Source organism: Anolis sagrei, chromosome Y (genome assembly GCF_037176765.1).
Source record: "Anolis sagrei isolate rAnoSag1 chromosome Y, rAnoSag1.mat, whole genome shotgun sequence".
Taxonomy (NCBI): Eukaryota; Metazoa; Chordata; class Lepidosauria; order Squamata; family Dactyloidae; genus Anolis; species Anolis sagrei.
Window position 1 is genome coordinate 67973494 of NC_090035.1, and position 16766 is coordinate 67990259.

At 40.2% G+C, this 16766-nt stretch overlaps 1 protein-coding gene across 1 annotated transcript; it reads left to right on the forward strand.

Annotated features, from left to right (window-relative positions):
* The first annotated feature begins 410 nt into the window (after window positions 1-410).
* Window positions 411-11518, forward strand: LOC137095206 (phospholipase A2 inhibitor and Ly6/PLAUR domain-containing protein-like). Its single transcript, XM_067461604.1, has 5 exons — window positions 411-459; window positions 982-1110; window positions 4366-4518; window positions 8197-8334; window positions 11301-11518. The coding sequence occupies exons 1-5, from the start codon at window positions 411-413 to the stop codon at window positions 11516-11518; spliced, it is 687 nt and encodes a 228-aa protein (XP_067317705.1).
* Window positions 11519-16766: the final 5248 nt, after the last annotated feature.

The window sequence follows — 16766 nt, forward strand, 5'->3', positions numbered from 1 at the left end:
TTTCCCCTCCAGTAGCACGCATAGACAATTCTAGCAGCCGGTGTTAAATAACTAAATTGTACCTCTTTGTTTCTGTCTCCATGGAAGTCTAAAGTGCCCAGGAGGAAATATTCTGATTTGAATTGAAATTTAGTTTCCAAGATTACTTGAATTTCAAATTTCTAGGTCCTCACACTAGAAGTCATAGAGATTCCTGGAGAGAACATTTTAAATATGATCGATGAATAACCAAACCCACAAGAGCCAAAACCACAAATGTAGAGGGACAACCGTCATTTTAGAAAATGGTCTCAAAAACATTGTAGAAAGTTGTTCTTTGATGCAATGCTTCTTTCTGATATTTTTGCAGGCCCTTTGAACAACAGACTTCAGCCCAATGTGGAGAGAGGCCTCTCAGATTTCCTCTCAACATGCACTCTCTGTTGAGGCTCTTACTCTTCTTTGTCATCCTAAGAATAGGTAAGGAGGAACTGGTAAATCATAGTAAACTGAGACTGGAATTCAGACACCGTATGGCTTGGTATTCTGTCGCTCCCTCTGCAGCACCCCAACCCTCCCCTCCTTTTGGTCTGAAGCTGCATCACATGGCCATTATGTGCTTCACAGCAAGCAGGAAACCTCAGAGAACATCTGGCTAGATCCCCATAGCCAGATGTTAAGTGATTGCATCAGTGCTCGGGTCCATTGAAGTCCTCCAGGGTCTCAATGCTTCTGTGATCATTTTGCACCTGGCAACAAAAACATAGCCAGATGCTTCTCGGTGCCTGCCTGCTCACTCTGAAGCAAAGCATGGCCATGTGAACCATCTTTGGTGTTTAAGAGTAAGTCAGGCTCAACATAGCAAAAGTCAGCATGTGAATATTTGCACAATGCTGAGGCAATGTAGAAGTGAGGCCTCCAAGTGGCTAAGAAGGTGGAGAAGTTGCATTTGTAGGAAACTACGATCATTCTTTTTTCTCCTTTGTTTTTTTCCCATTCCAGATAATGCCAATTATGTTCCTCTCGAGTGTGAAGTTTGCGAGGCCAGTGGGACCACATGCACTGGTCCTAAGCACAAGTGCCCTATTAGGAAAGATACCTGTGCCATTTCGTTATCCGAAAGCACTCTGGGTAGGTAGTAGAGGCTTTATATCATGGCAGTTTATCACTGGAGGTGAACAGATTGGTCAGTCTGACTTCCAGCTGCTAGTGATTTCTGAAGAAATGCGTGAATTCTACTAAAAATCAAACTGCACCAAATGCGCAACCATTTGTACTGGCTAAATGCAAATGCACTTATCCTCCCTGTTACTATTGATATTATAGGTAAAGGTTTTCTGCTGACATTAAGTCCAATCGTGTCAGACTCTGGGGATTGGTGCTCATCTCCATTTCTAAGCCGAAGAGCCGTCGTTGTCCATAGACACCTCCAAGGTCATGTGGCCGGCATGACTGCATGGAGCTCCGTTACCTTCCTGCCAGAGTGGTACCTATTGATCTACTCACATTTGCATGTTTTTGAACTGCTAGGTTGGCAGAAGCTGGGCCTAACAGCGGGAGCTCACCTCGCTCCCTGGATTTGAACCTGCGACATTTCATTCAGCAGCTCAGTGGTTTAACCCACTGTGCCTCCAGGGGCTTGATGTTATAGAGTTTGCTAAACCAAGCTAAATCATATAAAATTGTGGAAGTGGAGGCAGTAACTAACGTTGTATTTCTAGGCATGAAGATTACTGCAGACGCAGACTGCAGCCAGGAAATCAGGAGATGCTTTCTTCTTGGGAGGAGAGCAATGACCAATCTCGAGAAAGTAGTTAAGAGTAGATAAAATGATAAAATGTCTGAAAACTTTAAAAGATCGATACCACTGAGAGATTGGGAACTAATGTGGAACAAGAAACTAAATTACACATATGCAATGGCTTTAAAAGAGAACTGGTTAAAAATGTTTCATCGGTGGTATATGACCCCCCCCCCCCCCCCAAATTAAATCAAATGTATAAAAATACCTCCAAAAATTGTTGGAAATGTAATGAACATGAAGGCGGTTTCTACCACCTATGGTGGACTTGTAGATCTGCTCAGAGATACTGGAAATTAATCCATGAAGAATGCCAATAAATCCTCTCAAAAAGATATCCAAAAAAGCCAGAATGTTATTTGCTAGGAATCGTAGATGAAGATATTAAATTAAACTTGAATGAAGATGTTCTGTTTATATATCTAACAGCAGCCGCAAGAATAATATATGTGAAAGTTTGGAAACAGAAAGAAATTCCAGAAGAAAATTAATGTATAATAAAAATAAATGAAATCAAAGATATGGACAAACTAACTTTCTTACTAAAGAGAAATACGGGCAACCCGATCAAGCAAACAGACTGGTTACAATTGGAGAAGTACATGGAAAAAAGGGAAAAAGAAAAAAAGAAGAAAAAAGTAATAAGTAATAAGTGTACTTGATTTGAACAATATAACAAAAATTGGTTAAAATGCGAATGAAATAAAGGACATGGATATGCTAACTTTTTTGTTGAAAAAGAATACAGGCAATCCATTCAAACAGACAAACTGGTCAATAATTGATGATTATATTGAAACAAGATATAAAGACTTATAATAGTACTGAGGACATAATGGAAGCATAAATTGAAATATACACACAAAAGAAGATATTGTACGGGCAGAATCATAAGAGAGTCCAAATCCCAATTTTCTGAATTTCTGACTTTTGGGGGTTTTTTTATTATTAATATCTCATTTTATTTTTTAGATTTTTATTTTTTGATATTTTTCTTTCTCTTCTTTTTTCTTCTCTTTCTATTCACAGGTGTTATTGCTTTGGTACTTTCCTACTTTTGTATCTTCTTGAATTATTCCCCCACTTTCGCTGTAACTATAAAAATCCAATAATTTAAAAAAAATGGTTAAAATGGAAGCAGAAGCCTGGACTTGACATTAATATATTTTATTTTATTTTTTATTTTATACACATATATATATCCTGTCTGTTTCTAGGAGTTATATAGATGCTCAAATGAACCACAAAGTCGAACCCACAAGGAATTAGAAGAAAGTCTCAAAATTTTTAATTTTTTTTATCTTACCGCATATACCTTTCTCTTTTTTCTTTTTTTCTTTTGTTTATTTTTCATTTTCAACTTTTTTTCTTCTCTCCCTCTCTTTCTATATTGTTTCTTACTTCTCTTTACTCTAATTGTTTTCCCTCTTTACCTGTAAATTTAAACTTATTGATGTTTTCTTTTTTATATATTTCTTTATGTGAAATAAAAAATTAGTTGAAAAAAAAAGAATAGAGACATCACACTGGCAATGAAGATCCGCATAGTTAAAGCAATTGTATTCCCTGTAGTGACCTATGGATGTGAGAGCTGGACCATAAGGAAGGCTGAGCGAAGGAAGATAGGTACTTATGAACTGTAGAGTTGGAGGAAAATGCTGAGAGTACCTTGGACTGCGAGAAGATCCAACCAGTCCATACTCCAGGAAATAAAGCGCGACTGCTCACTGGAGGAAAGGATATTAGGGGCAAAGATGAAGTACTCTGGCCACATTATGAGAAGTCAGGAAAACTTTGAGAAGATAATGATGCTGGGGAAAATGGAAGGAAAAAGGAAGAGGGGGCGACCAAGGACAAGATAGATGGATGGATGTTATCCTTGAAGTGACTGGCTTGACCTTGAAGGGGCTGGGGGTGGTGATGGCCAACAGGGAGCTCTGGCGTGGGCTGGTCCAGGAGGTCACGAAGCATCGGAAGTGACCGAACTAATAAACAAAAAAAAAATCAGCCCCACAAAAATGGGCTAAATACACAAGCATTCATACTCAATGAGTCCCTCCTGATTCTATGCTGCATACCAGCAGTAACATGATGTCAGAAGGCAGGATTATCATTTTTTTCTTTTCCCATACAGGCTGTTTTTATTTTATACATATATTTTCCTTTCTTGTTTCTAATGTTGGAATTAAATTTTAAAAAAATTAAGGAACTGCAATAGTTCAGAAAGGCAGTGTGGTGGAAGTTCCTTCTTTGGAGGCTTTTAAACAGAGACTGGATAGCGATCTGTCAGGGGTGCTTTGATTGTGCTTTTCCTGCATGGCAGGGGGTTGGACTGAATAGCCCACATGGCCTCTTCCAACTCTAGGATTCCATAATTCGATGAGTGTTGTGAAAGTACAATTGCAGTACCATGGAATGGTGAATCAGTCCAATTGTGCTGTTGAAGACAGGTGCAACTATTGAAGGTGCATAACCCGGTATGGATTTATTACTTATGACAATGCGACTGGAGTGGAATAGCAGACTTTAATATCAGGTGTTTTGCAACTCATGTCACAAACGTTTTTCCTCCTTTTTCTCTATAGATGGAAAGACAGTTGTTAACATAGAGAAAGGCTGCGAAAACTCGAACATCTGCAGGACTCCCAGCATTGAAATTTATTTGGGGCCAAATAAATTCTACAGGGCAAACGTAGTCTGTTGTACTGGGGACAAATGCCAAAATGCTACTCCTAAATGTAGGTACATGTTATTGATTTCATTTTTCTTCCAACCTTTCACCCACTATTTCTTCACCTCCTCTGCCCAATTCTCTTCAGATTGTTGAATATCTAAAGCTTCAACTAGTCCAACAATCGGCAGCCAGGTTGCTCACTGGAGCGACATACAGGGAACATACAACTCCTTTGTTACTCTGACTCCACTGGCTACCGATTAGCTTCCAAACACAATTCAAAGTGCTGGTTTTAACCTTTAAAGCCCTAAACGGTTCTGGCCCAGACTACCTGTCCAAACATATCTCTTGCCATGAACGATCACAAAGTTTAAGATCTTCTGGAGGGGCCCTGCTCTTGATCCCACCACTATCGCAAATGCATTTGATGGGGATGAGAGACAGGGCTTTCTCAGCAGTGGCCCCCACCTATGGAACGCCCTCCCTAGAGATATCAGATTGGCCACATCCTTCTTGTCCGTTAGAAGGAAAATCAAGACCTGGTTATGGGGCCAAGCATTTGATCAGGGAGCAGCAAGTGGAAGAGGATCACTCAACTTATGGCAATGAATTGACCCAGACGGGTTTTTGAATTTCAATTTTAATGGAAGTGTCTTAATTAATTGTTTTAATGGCTGATTGTACTGTGGTTGTTTTTATGATGCTAGCATCATATGATGCTTTTGTTAGGCCGCCCCGAGTCCCCTTTCGGAGGGAGAAGGGCGGGGTATAAATATAGGCAATAAATAAAAATAATAATAAATAAAGTTCTGTCATCGAGGACATGATGCAGATTTCTTCACTGCTGCTCCAGAAAGAGGAGCAAGCCTAATGCTTTTAAGATATAGGTGGATAGATTTTGATTGAACATTAGAATGAATGTCTTGGTGCAAAGAGCAGTTTGGCAAAAGTACTAATTTTCTAGACAGGTGGTAGAGTCTCTTTATCTGTTGGGGTCGGCTGGGAGGTTTCTAACTAGATTTCCTGCACTGAGCAAGCGGGATTGGGATTCAATGGCCAATGAAGCCCCTTCTAGCTCTATGATTTCATTGTTCTATAACGATTTTAATCTAGCTTCCCTTGAAAAGGAGTTGGGGAAACTAGCACATAATTCAAAAGTGATGGCTTTAGCTTATAAAGCCCTAAATGATTCTGACTCAGCTTATCTGTCTCAACGTATCTCCCTCTATGAACCACCACAGAGTTTAAGGTCATCTGGGGAGGCCCTGCTCTCAGTTCCACTTCCCTCAAAGGCGTAATTGGCAGAGACGAGAGACAGTGACTTCTCAGTGGTGGCTCCTCATCTGGAACTCCCTCCCCAGCAATTATAGCTCAGCCCCCTCCCTTCTGATCTTCCGCAAGAGAGTGAAAATGTGGCTTTGTGACCAAGCCTTTAGAGAACTTGTGCAATAGATAGACTTGGAACAATGTGCAATGAGCATTGGAATGGCCCAGATTATGTTTGTGGATTACGTGTTTAACTCTGAATGTACTATTTTTAAATGTTTTAATTGTTTTAATTTATGTTTTATATATTTTATAATATAATAAAATATATTATTATATATAATATTATACTAAAATATATATAATACATTTCATTATAATGTTTATTTAACTGTACATTGTAGTTTTAGGGCATCAAATAATTTGCCTGTATGTAAAGCCACCTTGAGTCCCTTCCGGGGTGAGAAAGGCAGGGTAGAAATGTCAATAATAATAATAATAATAATAATAATAATAATAATAATAATAATGGCAGCAACTGGTATATAAATAGCTATATGTATATAGCTATATATATAATGGAGCATGCAGAAAGTCGTATGTGTGTCATATGTCGGTTCTATTTCGTAAGCTCTGTACATACGATGTGATTTTTGAAGTGTGAGTGGTGGCCACGCAAAAATCTTAAAATTCAAAAAACTCGCCTATGTCTTTCCATAACATTTACGTAAGCATTGTGACTCTCTATGAGTCAGCTGAAACTTGGGGGGTTTATAGTGGTAAATATGTGCTACAATTGAAGCAAATTTCATCCTGATAGTTCTAAAAATGAGAGAGAAAGTAGCCCCGGAATTTTCCCCATTAGCATAATAACTTAATGAGATAATAACGGCAATTTTGTTACGTCGTAAGAGTTATGACATAGACTCCTTATGATATTTTAGAAACATTTTAGAAACAAATCTCCAACCCTAATTTAGTAATTAGATATGAAATTTTTTTTCATTGATTGAACACCTCTAATACACACACACACACACTATCCATTTATGTCCTTCAGCATCCAGCTTCCAGTTGACCACAGAATCATGATGAAAGATTTATAAGTGACTAGAGAAAACATTTCTTGAGGAATATATAGGTCTTCAAGGACCATTTTAGAATCATATTGGAAGACCTAGAAATGCTTAGAAAGAACATTTCTTTGTAGGTCCTCTAGCATGATTCTATGGCAACTTCTTGAATAAATAATAATAATAATAATAATAATAATAATAATAATATGTTCTTCTTCATCATCATCTTTATTTGTATCCCCCAGCATCTCCCCAAAGGGTACTCGGGGCGGCCTTTAGAAGCACTCCAAGTACCACATGCAGACAACAATACATAAGTAAATACAATGACATAAGTATAACAACAGTGCATAAAAATCTCATTAATAAAATTATAAAAAATTGAAAATTATAAAATTCCTAAAATGCAGTGGGATCTGCCGGCCAGCTATCTGTCATAACAATCAATTAAAGTGCAGGCTAGTACTATCACTGATTGATTACATTGGCCTTGGATTACTCAGGATAAAAGCTCTATCTGAAGAGCCATGTTTTTAGACTCACTCGGAAGGCCTGAAGAGAGGGGGCTAATCTAATTTCCTTAGAGAGGGTATTCCAGAGCCGGGGAGCCACCACCGAGAAGGCCCTCTCCCTCGTCCCCACCAACCGTGCTTAAGATGGTGGTAAGACTGAGAGAAGGGCCTCCCCAGCAGATCTTAATGCCTGCAGCGCTTTGTAGAAAGAGATGCGGTCTCAAAGATAGGTTGGACTCGAAGCGTATAGGAATTACCTTTGAATTAGGCCTGGAACTTTTGGGAGCCAGTGGAGCTGCTTTAAAAAGGGGGTATGCTCCCTAAAGCTCACCCCAGTTAATAATCTGGTTGCCGCTCTTTGCACTAGCTGCAGTTTCAGAATCGTCTTCAAAGGCAGCCCCACACAGACTGCATTACATTAGTCCATTCTGGATGTAACTAAAGCATGGACTACCATGGCCAAGTCAGGCTTCTTGAGGTATGGTTGCAGCTGGTGCACAAGTTTTAACTGTGCGAAGGCCCTTCTGGCCACTGCCGACACCTGAGCCTCAAGAGTCAACGCTGAATCCAGGGTGACTCCCAGATTGAGGACCTGAATTACTAAAGAATGTTAAAAAATTGTGTTATATCCACATTTTACCACTTTTGCATGGACTCTGCATCCCTAATCTCAGCAAATGTGGAGAGACTACTCAACATTTTAGAGGCAATTTCATATTGAATATATTACAGTAATCCAGATGGGATGGGACTATGGTACAGACTGGAAAACTCTAGGAATTTCACCATTAGTGCACTAGCGCTAACTGTGAATTCCCTCTCGTCCACCACAGAAGACCAGGGTTAGGAATGAATTTAATGCTAATCCTGATTTCTTTTGCTTTTCAGTACCACCCAAGCCGACTAAAGGAAATGGAAAACACTGTCTTGCATGCTATACTTGGGAACCAACATGTCATAGAGAGATGGTGGATTGTCTGGGAAACGATAAATACTGCTTTGAAATGGAATCTCGTACATATACCGGTAGGTCCCAGATCAAATGTAGCAAAAGAAGATGTGTAGGATTAAAGATGCCAAAAACAAAAGACAAGGTGGATTGTAGGCATTGTACAACCACAATCTACAGACCTACTCCAGTTACCAAAATTTCTGACAAAGAAGCTCCTTTTATAAAGTCTTTTTATGGGAACTAAATCCGGCCTATGTTGGGTTATTTTTAGTATTGTAAGTGCTGAGTAAGTGCTGTTCCTCACTTAACTCCTAAGCACACCTTTTCCCTCTTCTGCCACTCATACTATCAGTAGTAACGGTAGCAGGAGACTCTACTACAACAAGTGTATATATTTTTTGTTTGTCCTTGTAAGTCGTATCAAATTAGCTAAATTCATGCTTACGAGGTAATATCCGATATGTGGGCATGGCCCGTGCCAAAATTTTAAGAATTGAAACTCACCCCATACTTTTTTTGTTTTTGTTTTGTAAATCTCAGAAGGCTCCCAAAGTCAGTTTCATTTTTTTCTGGGTTATAAATGTCATTTCTTAATTGGTACCATCATAAAAACTTGGGGAAAGTTTATTACTGTTATACATCGTCTTATAGCACATTTTGTTGTAGTATCTTGTAGAGTCTCCTGTCCACCAATTTAAAATCATCACCCACGTATTTAACTAAGTTGCCAGGGTAGAACCACTACTTTCAAAGTAAGGACTACACAATTAAACAGGAAATAACACTTTCAAACTAGGAACATGATTTCTTTATTATTAAAGCATGTTGTTTATAAAAACTTTGAAAATTTATCAAAAAACTGTGGATAAGTGAAATGTTCTGAAATTTGATGGGCTAAGAGTGACAAATTGTGGCAAATTTCTTCCCAATCGCTGTAAAAATGAGAGAGCAAGGAGCCCCTAAAGTTTCCCCAATTATAGTAATTATGCACATTTACTATAATGAAATAGTAATGAAATTTTGTTACTTTTGTTATAGTAATAAATTATGCACTAACTATACTTTAGAAACACTTTAGTAACAAAACACCAGTGCCCCTGGTTTTGTAATGACTTTTGAACAATTTTTTAATGGATCACATGTGCCTAAAGATTAAAGATGAGAAGAACAAAACCCTGAAGTTAGGTTTGCATCAGGTGTATAAGAGAATGACTGCATGAATGGAACATCTTTCAAGTGTATGTAAGAATGCCATCAGAATAAGTTGGGGTCTGATGATGTGATTTTTTTTTGCCGTGTCAGGAGCGACTTGAGAAATTGCAAGTCGCTTCTGGTGTGAGAGAATTGGCCGTCTGCAAGGACATTGCCCAGGGGACACCTTGATGATTTGATGTTTTTATCATCCTTGTGGGAGGCTTCTCTCATGTCCCCGTATGAGGAGCTGGAGCTGATAGAGGGAGCTCATCTGCCTCTCCCCGGATTCGAACCTGCGACCTGTCGGTCTTCAGTTCTGCCGGCACAAGGGTTTAACCCACTGCGCCACCGGGGGCTCCGATGATGTGATAATGTATAGTGAATGGGAGGATTCTATAGTGTAAATAGCTGCAACAAAAGATAAAGCTTTCATGTGGAAAAAAAGTTCCTGCATTTGCTGTTTATTGTGTTCATGCCAGATCCAAGGCTATTGTCTAGATGGCCTTAGACCAGCGTTTCTCAACCTAGGGGTTGGGACCCTTGGGGGGTTGTGAGGGTGTGTCAGAAAAGTCACCAAAGTCCATCAGAAAACACAATATTTTCTGTTGGCTGTGGGGGTTCTGTGTGGGGAAGTTTGGCCCAGTTCTATCATTGGTGGGGTTCAGAATGCTCTTTGATTGAACTACAACTCCCTGCAACTACGACTCCCAAATGTCAAGGTCTATTTTCCCCAAACTCCACCAGTGTTCACATTTGAGCATATTGAGTATTCGTGCCATATTTGGTCCAGATCCATCATTGTTTGGTTCCACAGTGCTCTCTGGATGTAGGTGAACTACAACTTCAAAACTCAAGGTCAATGTCCACCAAACCCTTCCAGCATTTTCTGTTGGTCATGGGAGTTCTGTGTGCCAAGTTTGGTTTGATGCCATCATTGGTGGAGTTCAGAACACTCTTTATAGGTGAACTATAAATCCCAGCAACTACAACTTCCAAATGACAAAATCAATCCTCCCCGCCAACCCCACCAGTATTCAGATTTGGACATATAGGGTATTTGTGCCAAATTTGCTCCAGTGAATGAAAATACATCCTGCATATCAGATATTTACAATATGATTCATAACAATAGAAAAATTACAGTTATGAAGTAGTAACGAGAATAATGTTATGGTTGGGGGTCACCACAACATGAGGAACTGTATCAAGGGGTCATGGCTTTAGGAAGGTTGAGAACCATGCCCTAGACCATGCACTTCACTAGGGCAGCCTGCAACTTAAAGAAAGGAGCTCGGATGGTGCTCCATGGCTGAGTAGGAGTGACAGTCATGGTCATACAGGTGTGATCCATCCCATTTTTTGTACTGATGAGTGCAGGAAAAGGATAATATCACGAGTGTCCATTCTGGACAGCAGATCAGTCTGAATCAGACTCAGTCCAACTATTTGCATTTCTGGCAAACTCCAGAGTATCATCTGACTGTACTGCAGCAAGACAAAGTTGGCTTAAACCATGCATAGGCAAACTTGGGCCTTCCAGGTGTTTGGGCTTCCACAATTCCTAACAGACTACCAGCTGTTAGGATTTGTGGGAGTTCAAGTCCAAAACACCTGGAGGCTCAAGTTTGTCCATGCCTGGTTTAAAGAGTCACTGGAAGCATCATGAAGACAGTCAGCTGTATGTTCTTAGTGTGTCTGGTGTTGTTGGGCTCACATTGACAGGTTCTAGGTCTTGCTAAATTCTATACCTTAGCAGCACATCTATATGAAGAGGGGTCTCAATATGGACTTCTTGGGAGGAGCAGTAACTGTCACGGTTCTTCTGACCATGCATCTTGTCTTCCAGGTGCCAATGGAACCCACTTGGACAGAATTATTAAGGGCTGCACTACTAAGTCTGTCTGTGGTTTACTAGCTGCAGGTCGTTCTCCAGTTTGGAGCAGTTACGTAACTCTGAAAAATGCAGAATGTAAGCCAAAACATTCTAAGGGATTTCATTCAATCAGCTCCTCCCTGACAAGCATTTTTTGGCTCCTGTTGTTGAAGATCTTTCTCTCTGTGTAAAAGACGGGTTCATAGGACTGGATCCACTCCAACATTCAGTTGTGCCTCCTTTTCACTTCCGTGTCAATCTCTCTAATGTAAGTTGTCCTGTAGGATTGTCTGCTTTCTTCAGCCAAAATAAACACAACTGAATCAAAAATAGAATAAAAAATCTGGTTATTTTTAAAAATGCACATACATTCTAAGCCACTGATTTAGACGGCAATTTTGATCCTATGTATGTGAGCTCTATCACATTCCCCAATTACACATGAAAGGTTATTTAAATTTCCAACAATTCCAAAGGATTTAGTGAACAATTTGATGGCTCGAGGTGGGGCACAACCAATTAAAAAACTTATGAATGTAAGATATATACATGTATATAAATAAAAATATAATGTTTGTTTGTGGGATTAACATAACTCAAAAACCACTGGATGAATTGACACCAAATGTGGACACAATACGCCTATCCGGCCAACAAGTGACCATCACTGAAAAACACAGTGGAAGGGACTTAAAAAGCCAAAAAAGCCAAAAAAGCAAAAAGACGCTTCATCGCATGCGCAAAAATTACTCCCCTGGCAAAGCACAGACAAGCATATCCACACTCTCTTCTGGACTACAGCTCCCAGCATCCCCTATACCAGGCCCTTTAAGAGAAGAGGATGATCAAATGCACTGCTTCCAAGATGCAAGCTTTCTTCTCCTTGGATTTCTTTGAGAGAATCCCTGCATATTTCCAATTTGCTATTCCTGGACTGCAACTTCCAGCAATCCTCCAAATAAATTGATTAGATAGAGATAGATTGGTAGGTAGATAGATTGATCAGGAAGTCTGCTGGGAGTTGCAGTCCATGAATAGGTAGAGAAGGAAGAAAGGGGAGAAATTGGAAGGGAAAGAAAAGGAGGAATGGAAGGGAAGAAGAAGAGAAGGAAGGAAGGAAGGAAGGAAGGAAGGAAGGAAGGAAGGAAAGAAGGAAGGAAGGGAGGAAGGAGGGGGGAAAAGGGAAGGAAGGAAGGAAAGAGAGGGAAAGGGGAGAAAGAAAAGAGAAATAGGGAGGGAAGCTTGGCCACAGCAACGTGTGGCAGGAACAGCTAGTATACAATAAATTAAATAGACAAAAACACAAAAAAATAGAAATGCATACAAAACACATATACAGAATTGACATATAGTAGCAACACAATGGAAATCAAAACTCATGATTGAAATATCACAGTTATGGCGATCATTTGAATGAGAAACCCCCAAGAGCTCTGCCCATCAACCACCCTCCTTAGGTTTTGGAAACTATGGCCTGTGGGTTCCTTACAGTTTTTAATCTATGCTCTGCAGCTGAAAGAAAATTGAGAAGTGACATGACAGCCATCTCCAAGCAATCAACTAGATTTTTTAAAATTGTGTCAGAAATGACTTGAGAAGCTGCAAGTCACTTCTGGTGCGAGACAATTGGCCGTCTGCAGGGATGTTGCCCAGGGGACGTCCAGATGTTTTACCATCCAGTGGGAGGCTTCTCTCATGTCCCCACATGGGAATATGAAGCTGACAGATGCGAGCTCACCCTGTCTCGTGGAATCGAACTTTCGACTTTCAGGTCAGCAGTTCAGCTGGCATAAGGGTTTAACCCACAGCTCCTAATCGAATAGATGAGGCTGGTAGATGTAGACGATGGAGTGATCTTATTTATTGCATTTCCAGAGACTAGAATGCAAACCAATACAGTCAAATTATACAAAAAGAGACTCTGCCTGTTAAACATTTTTGACAGTGGAACAAATTGCCTCACAGACCCCATCCACACTGCCATTATAACGCAGATTGAACTGAATTATTCGGCACTGTAGTCTCATATAATCCAGTTCAATGCAGTTCAGTCTGCATTTTATGGGTCTATACTGCATTAAATGGCAGTGTAGCTAGGGTTCTTCTGTGAAAGCCATTAGAACAAATGCCATCAAAGCCAGAATTGAAAAGTCGAGGACAGATCCCAAATGTAGACTCTGCAAGGAAGGAGATGAAACAATAGATCACATCCTCAGCTGTTGCAAGAAGATCGCGCAGACAGACTACAAGTAGAGGCATAACACTGTTGCACACAAATATCATCTGCATGCAACAAATAACTGATGGGATCACAAGCCGGAAAAAGTTACAGAGAATGAACACGTCAAACTCCTACGGGACTTCCGAATTCAGACTGACAGTGTTTTGGAGCACAATATTCCTGACCTCTTGATCGTGTTAAAAAACAACACGATGGATTGTCAATGTTGCAATCCCAGGTGACAGCAGGATTAACGAGAAACAATTGGAAAAGATGACACGATATGAGAATGTAAAGATCAAACTGCAAATAGAAATGTACTACATGCACAGATAACAGGAGCGAAGAATATTCAAAAGGAAAAATTGGTTGACAAATTAATAGCGTGTGCACAAATTGTTTTAGTGAAGGGTTGGAAGGATAAAACAAAATGGACACTGAACTAATTGGTATAATTTATTTATTTATTTATTTATTTATTTATTTATTTACTGCGCTTATATACCGCAATTCTCAGCCCTAGGGTGACTCATTGCGGTGTACAACATGAAAAAACAAGTGCAATTTACAAAACATAGTGCAAAATAATCCACAATTCATCATTATCATAAAAAACATCTTATCAAAACAACAACATTACTACTATAAAGTTAATATGTTAAATGTGGAAATATCAAATTGTAAATGGAATAATATAGATAAAATGGAAAAGGTCACAATAACTAAGAGGATGTGGGAACCAATTAGGAATTATTTCGAAAATGTGCTAAGACGTAGAGTAGAAAAATTAAGACTGAGTCTGATATTTCAAATGTAACTTCTGTAGTTGGATGTATAAATTGTATATACAAGGAGGGGAGGGTGGGAGTGGGGGAAAAACCCCAATAAAACAATTAAAAAAATAAAGATCGAACTGCAAAGACTCTGGCACAAGCCAGTCAAGGTGGTCCCAGTGGTGATTGGCACACTGGGTGCAGTGCCAAAGACCTTGGCCTGCACTTAAACACAATCGGTGCTGACAAAATTACCATTTGCCAGCTGCAGAAGGCCACCTTACTAGGATCTGCACACATTATTCACAGATACATCACACAGTCCTAGACACTTGGGAAGTGTCTGACGTGTGATCCAATACAACAGCCAGGAGAGTGTCTGCTGTGGACTCATCTTGTTGTGTTTCAAATGATGATGATGATGATGTGGCAGTGCAAATGGGAGAAATTTTTCCTGTCTGATATATTTTTCAGGCTGTGCTTTTGGGACAAAATGAATGTGGGCTTTTGGGGAAGCAATCAAATGTGTAGAAAGCGAAACTGACCACAGTTTTTCCATCCCACAGGTTGCCGTGGTGACTATAAGAGTAATGGAATTTTGAAGAACCAAGTGGCAGTTGGAAAAGCCCAGCTGAACATCAATCAGGTGGTATTTGCTAAATTGTTTATTATTACTGGTTAGATATTCCTAATATGACATGTTATTCAATCAAATTAAGTTTCCTGAGGGCCTTTCCACACAGCCCTATATTCCAGAACATCAAGGCAGAAAAATCCCACATTATCTGAGTGTGGACTCAGATAACTCAGTTCAAAGCAGATATTGTGGGATATTCTGCTTTGATTTTCTGAGATATACAGCTGTGTGGAAGGGCCCTGAGATTCTTTCTCGAGGAAGTAGGGAAACTAAGGTTTTATCTCCTTTTCCCCATTTTCAGGGCCCTTCCACACAGCCATATAACCCAGAATATCAAGACAGGAAATCCCACAATATCTGCTTTCAACTGGGTCCAGACAGGACCTTTATTGTGGGAACTCCCGCAATAAAGGAGGGGCTGTCCAGACAACGTTCTGGACAGTCCCAAATTAATTCACTACAAGCCAGGAAAACCCTGGTTTACAGCGAATTAATTTGATAGTGAATTTATTCCACGCCTTCTTGGAAGGCATGGGATAAATCCACTATTTCTGGGTCTGGACTGCAGAATACTGCAGTCCAGACAGTATTCCCACAGTTTACCAGGCTATATAAGCCCAGTAAACTGTGGGAATACCCACCCCTTCCCCAAGCCCCCAGACCCCTTAGAAAACTTATTAAAAACGTACATGTCTTCCATGAGAAGTCTCGGCTGGCTCTTCCGGTGTGTAGAAATGATGCACCAGAAGAGTTGGGGGGCGGGGGGCGGGAAGTAGGGAAGAAAATCACTCCCCCCCTTCTGGTGTGTCATTTCTACATGCTGGGAGAGCCGGTAGAAGCTTCTAATGTATTTTTTTTTTAGTTTTCTAAGTGGTCTTGGGAGGGGTTAGGGCCTCCAGATGTTGTCTCGGGCGTGCACTTTCTGGGGTGGGTGTGGACAGACCCCTAGAAAAATCTGTGTTTTTTTTAACGCAGATGCTTCTGGGATAAAGTCCTGTCTGGAACCGGCTTGAATCCACAGTGCCATATATTCTAGTTCAAAGCAGATATTGTGGGATTTCCTGCCTTGATATTCTGGGTTATATGGCTGTGTGGAAGGGCCCTCACTCTGCTTTAGCTTTCATTTTTGGCCCCTTCCACACAGCTGAATAGAATCTCACATTTTCTGCTTTGAAGTGGAATATATGGTAGTTTGGATTCTGATAACCCAGTGGATTGGATTACTGAACAGGCTTTTTTGGTCAGCTTGAGCTCCCACTTCAGTTACACCTTATATTTCTTCTTTCTCCATCTTATTTAGGGTGCATTTCCCTCTTAGGATTCTTCCACACAGACATATAATCCAGAATATTAAGGCAGAAAAACCTACAATATCTGCTATGAATTGGGTTATCTGAAGGGCCTTCCACACAGCCCAAATCCTAGGATATCAAGGCAGGATATACCACATTATCTGAGTATGGACTCAGATAACCCAGTTCATAGCGGATATTGTGGGATTTTCTGCCTTGATATTCTGGGATATTAGGCTGTGTGGAAGGGCCCTGGGTCCACACCGTCATATGTTCCAGATCAAAGCAAATATTGCGGGATTTCCTGCCTTGACATTCTGGGTTATGTGGCTGTGTGGAAGGCCCCTTACTGTCTCATATTTGTAATACCCCTGGACAGTAGTAGACCAGAGGTGGTCTTGAAGGGTACCCCTTTAGTTAGGCACCCCAAGGCTGGCGACAGAAGGCAAGCAGTCTCCGTAGGTGAAGCAAAAATCTCTTTATTTCAAGTGTGGCCACACAGGGAGAAACAGCCTA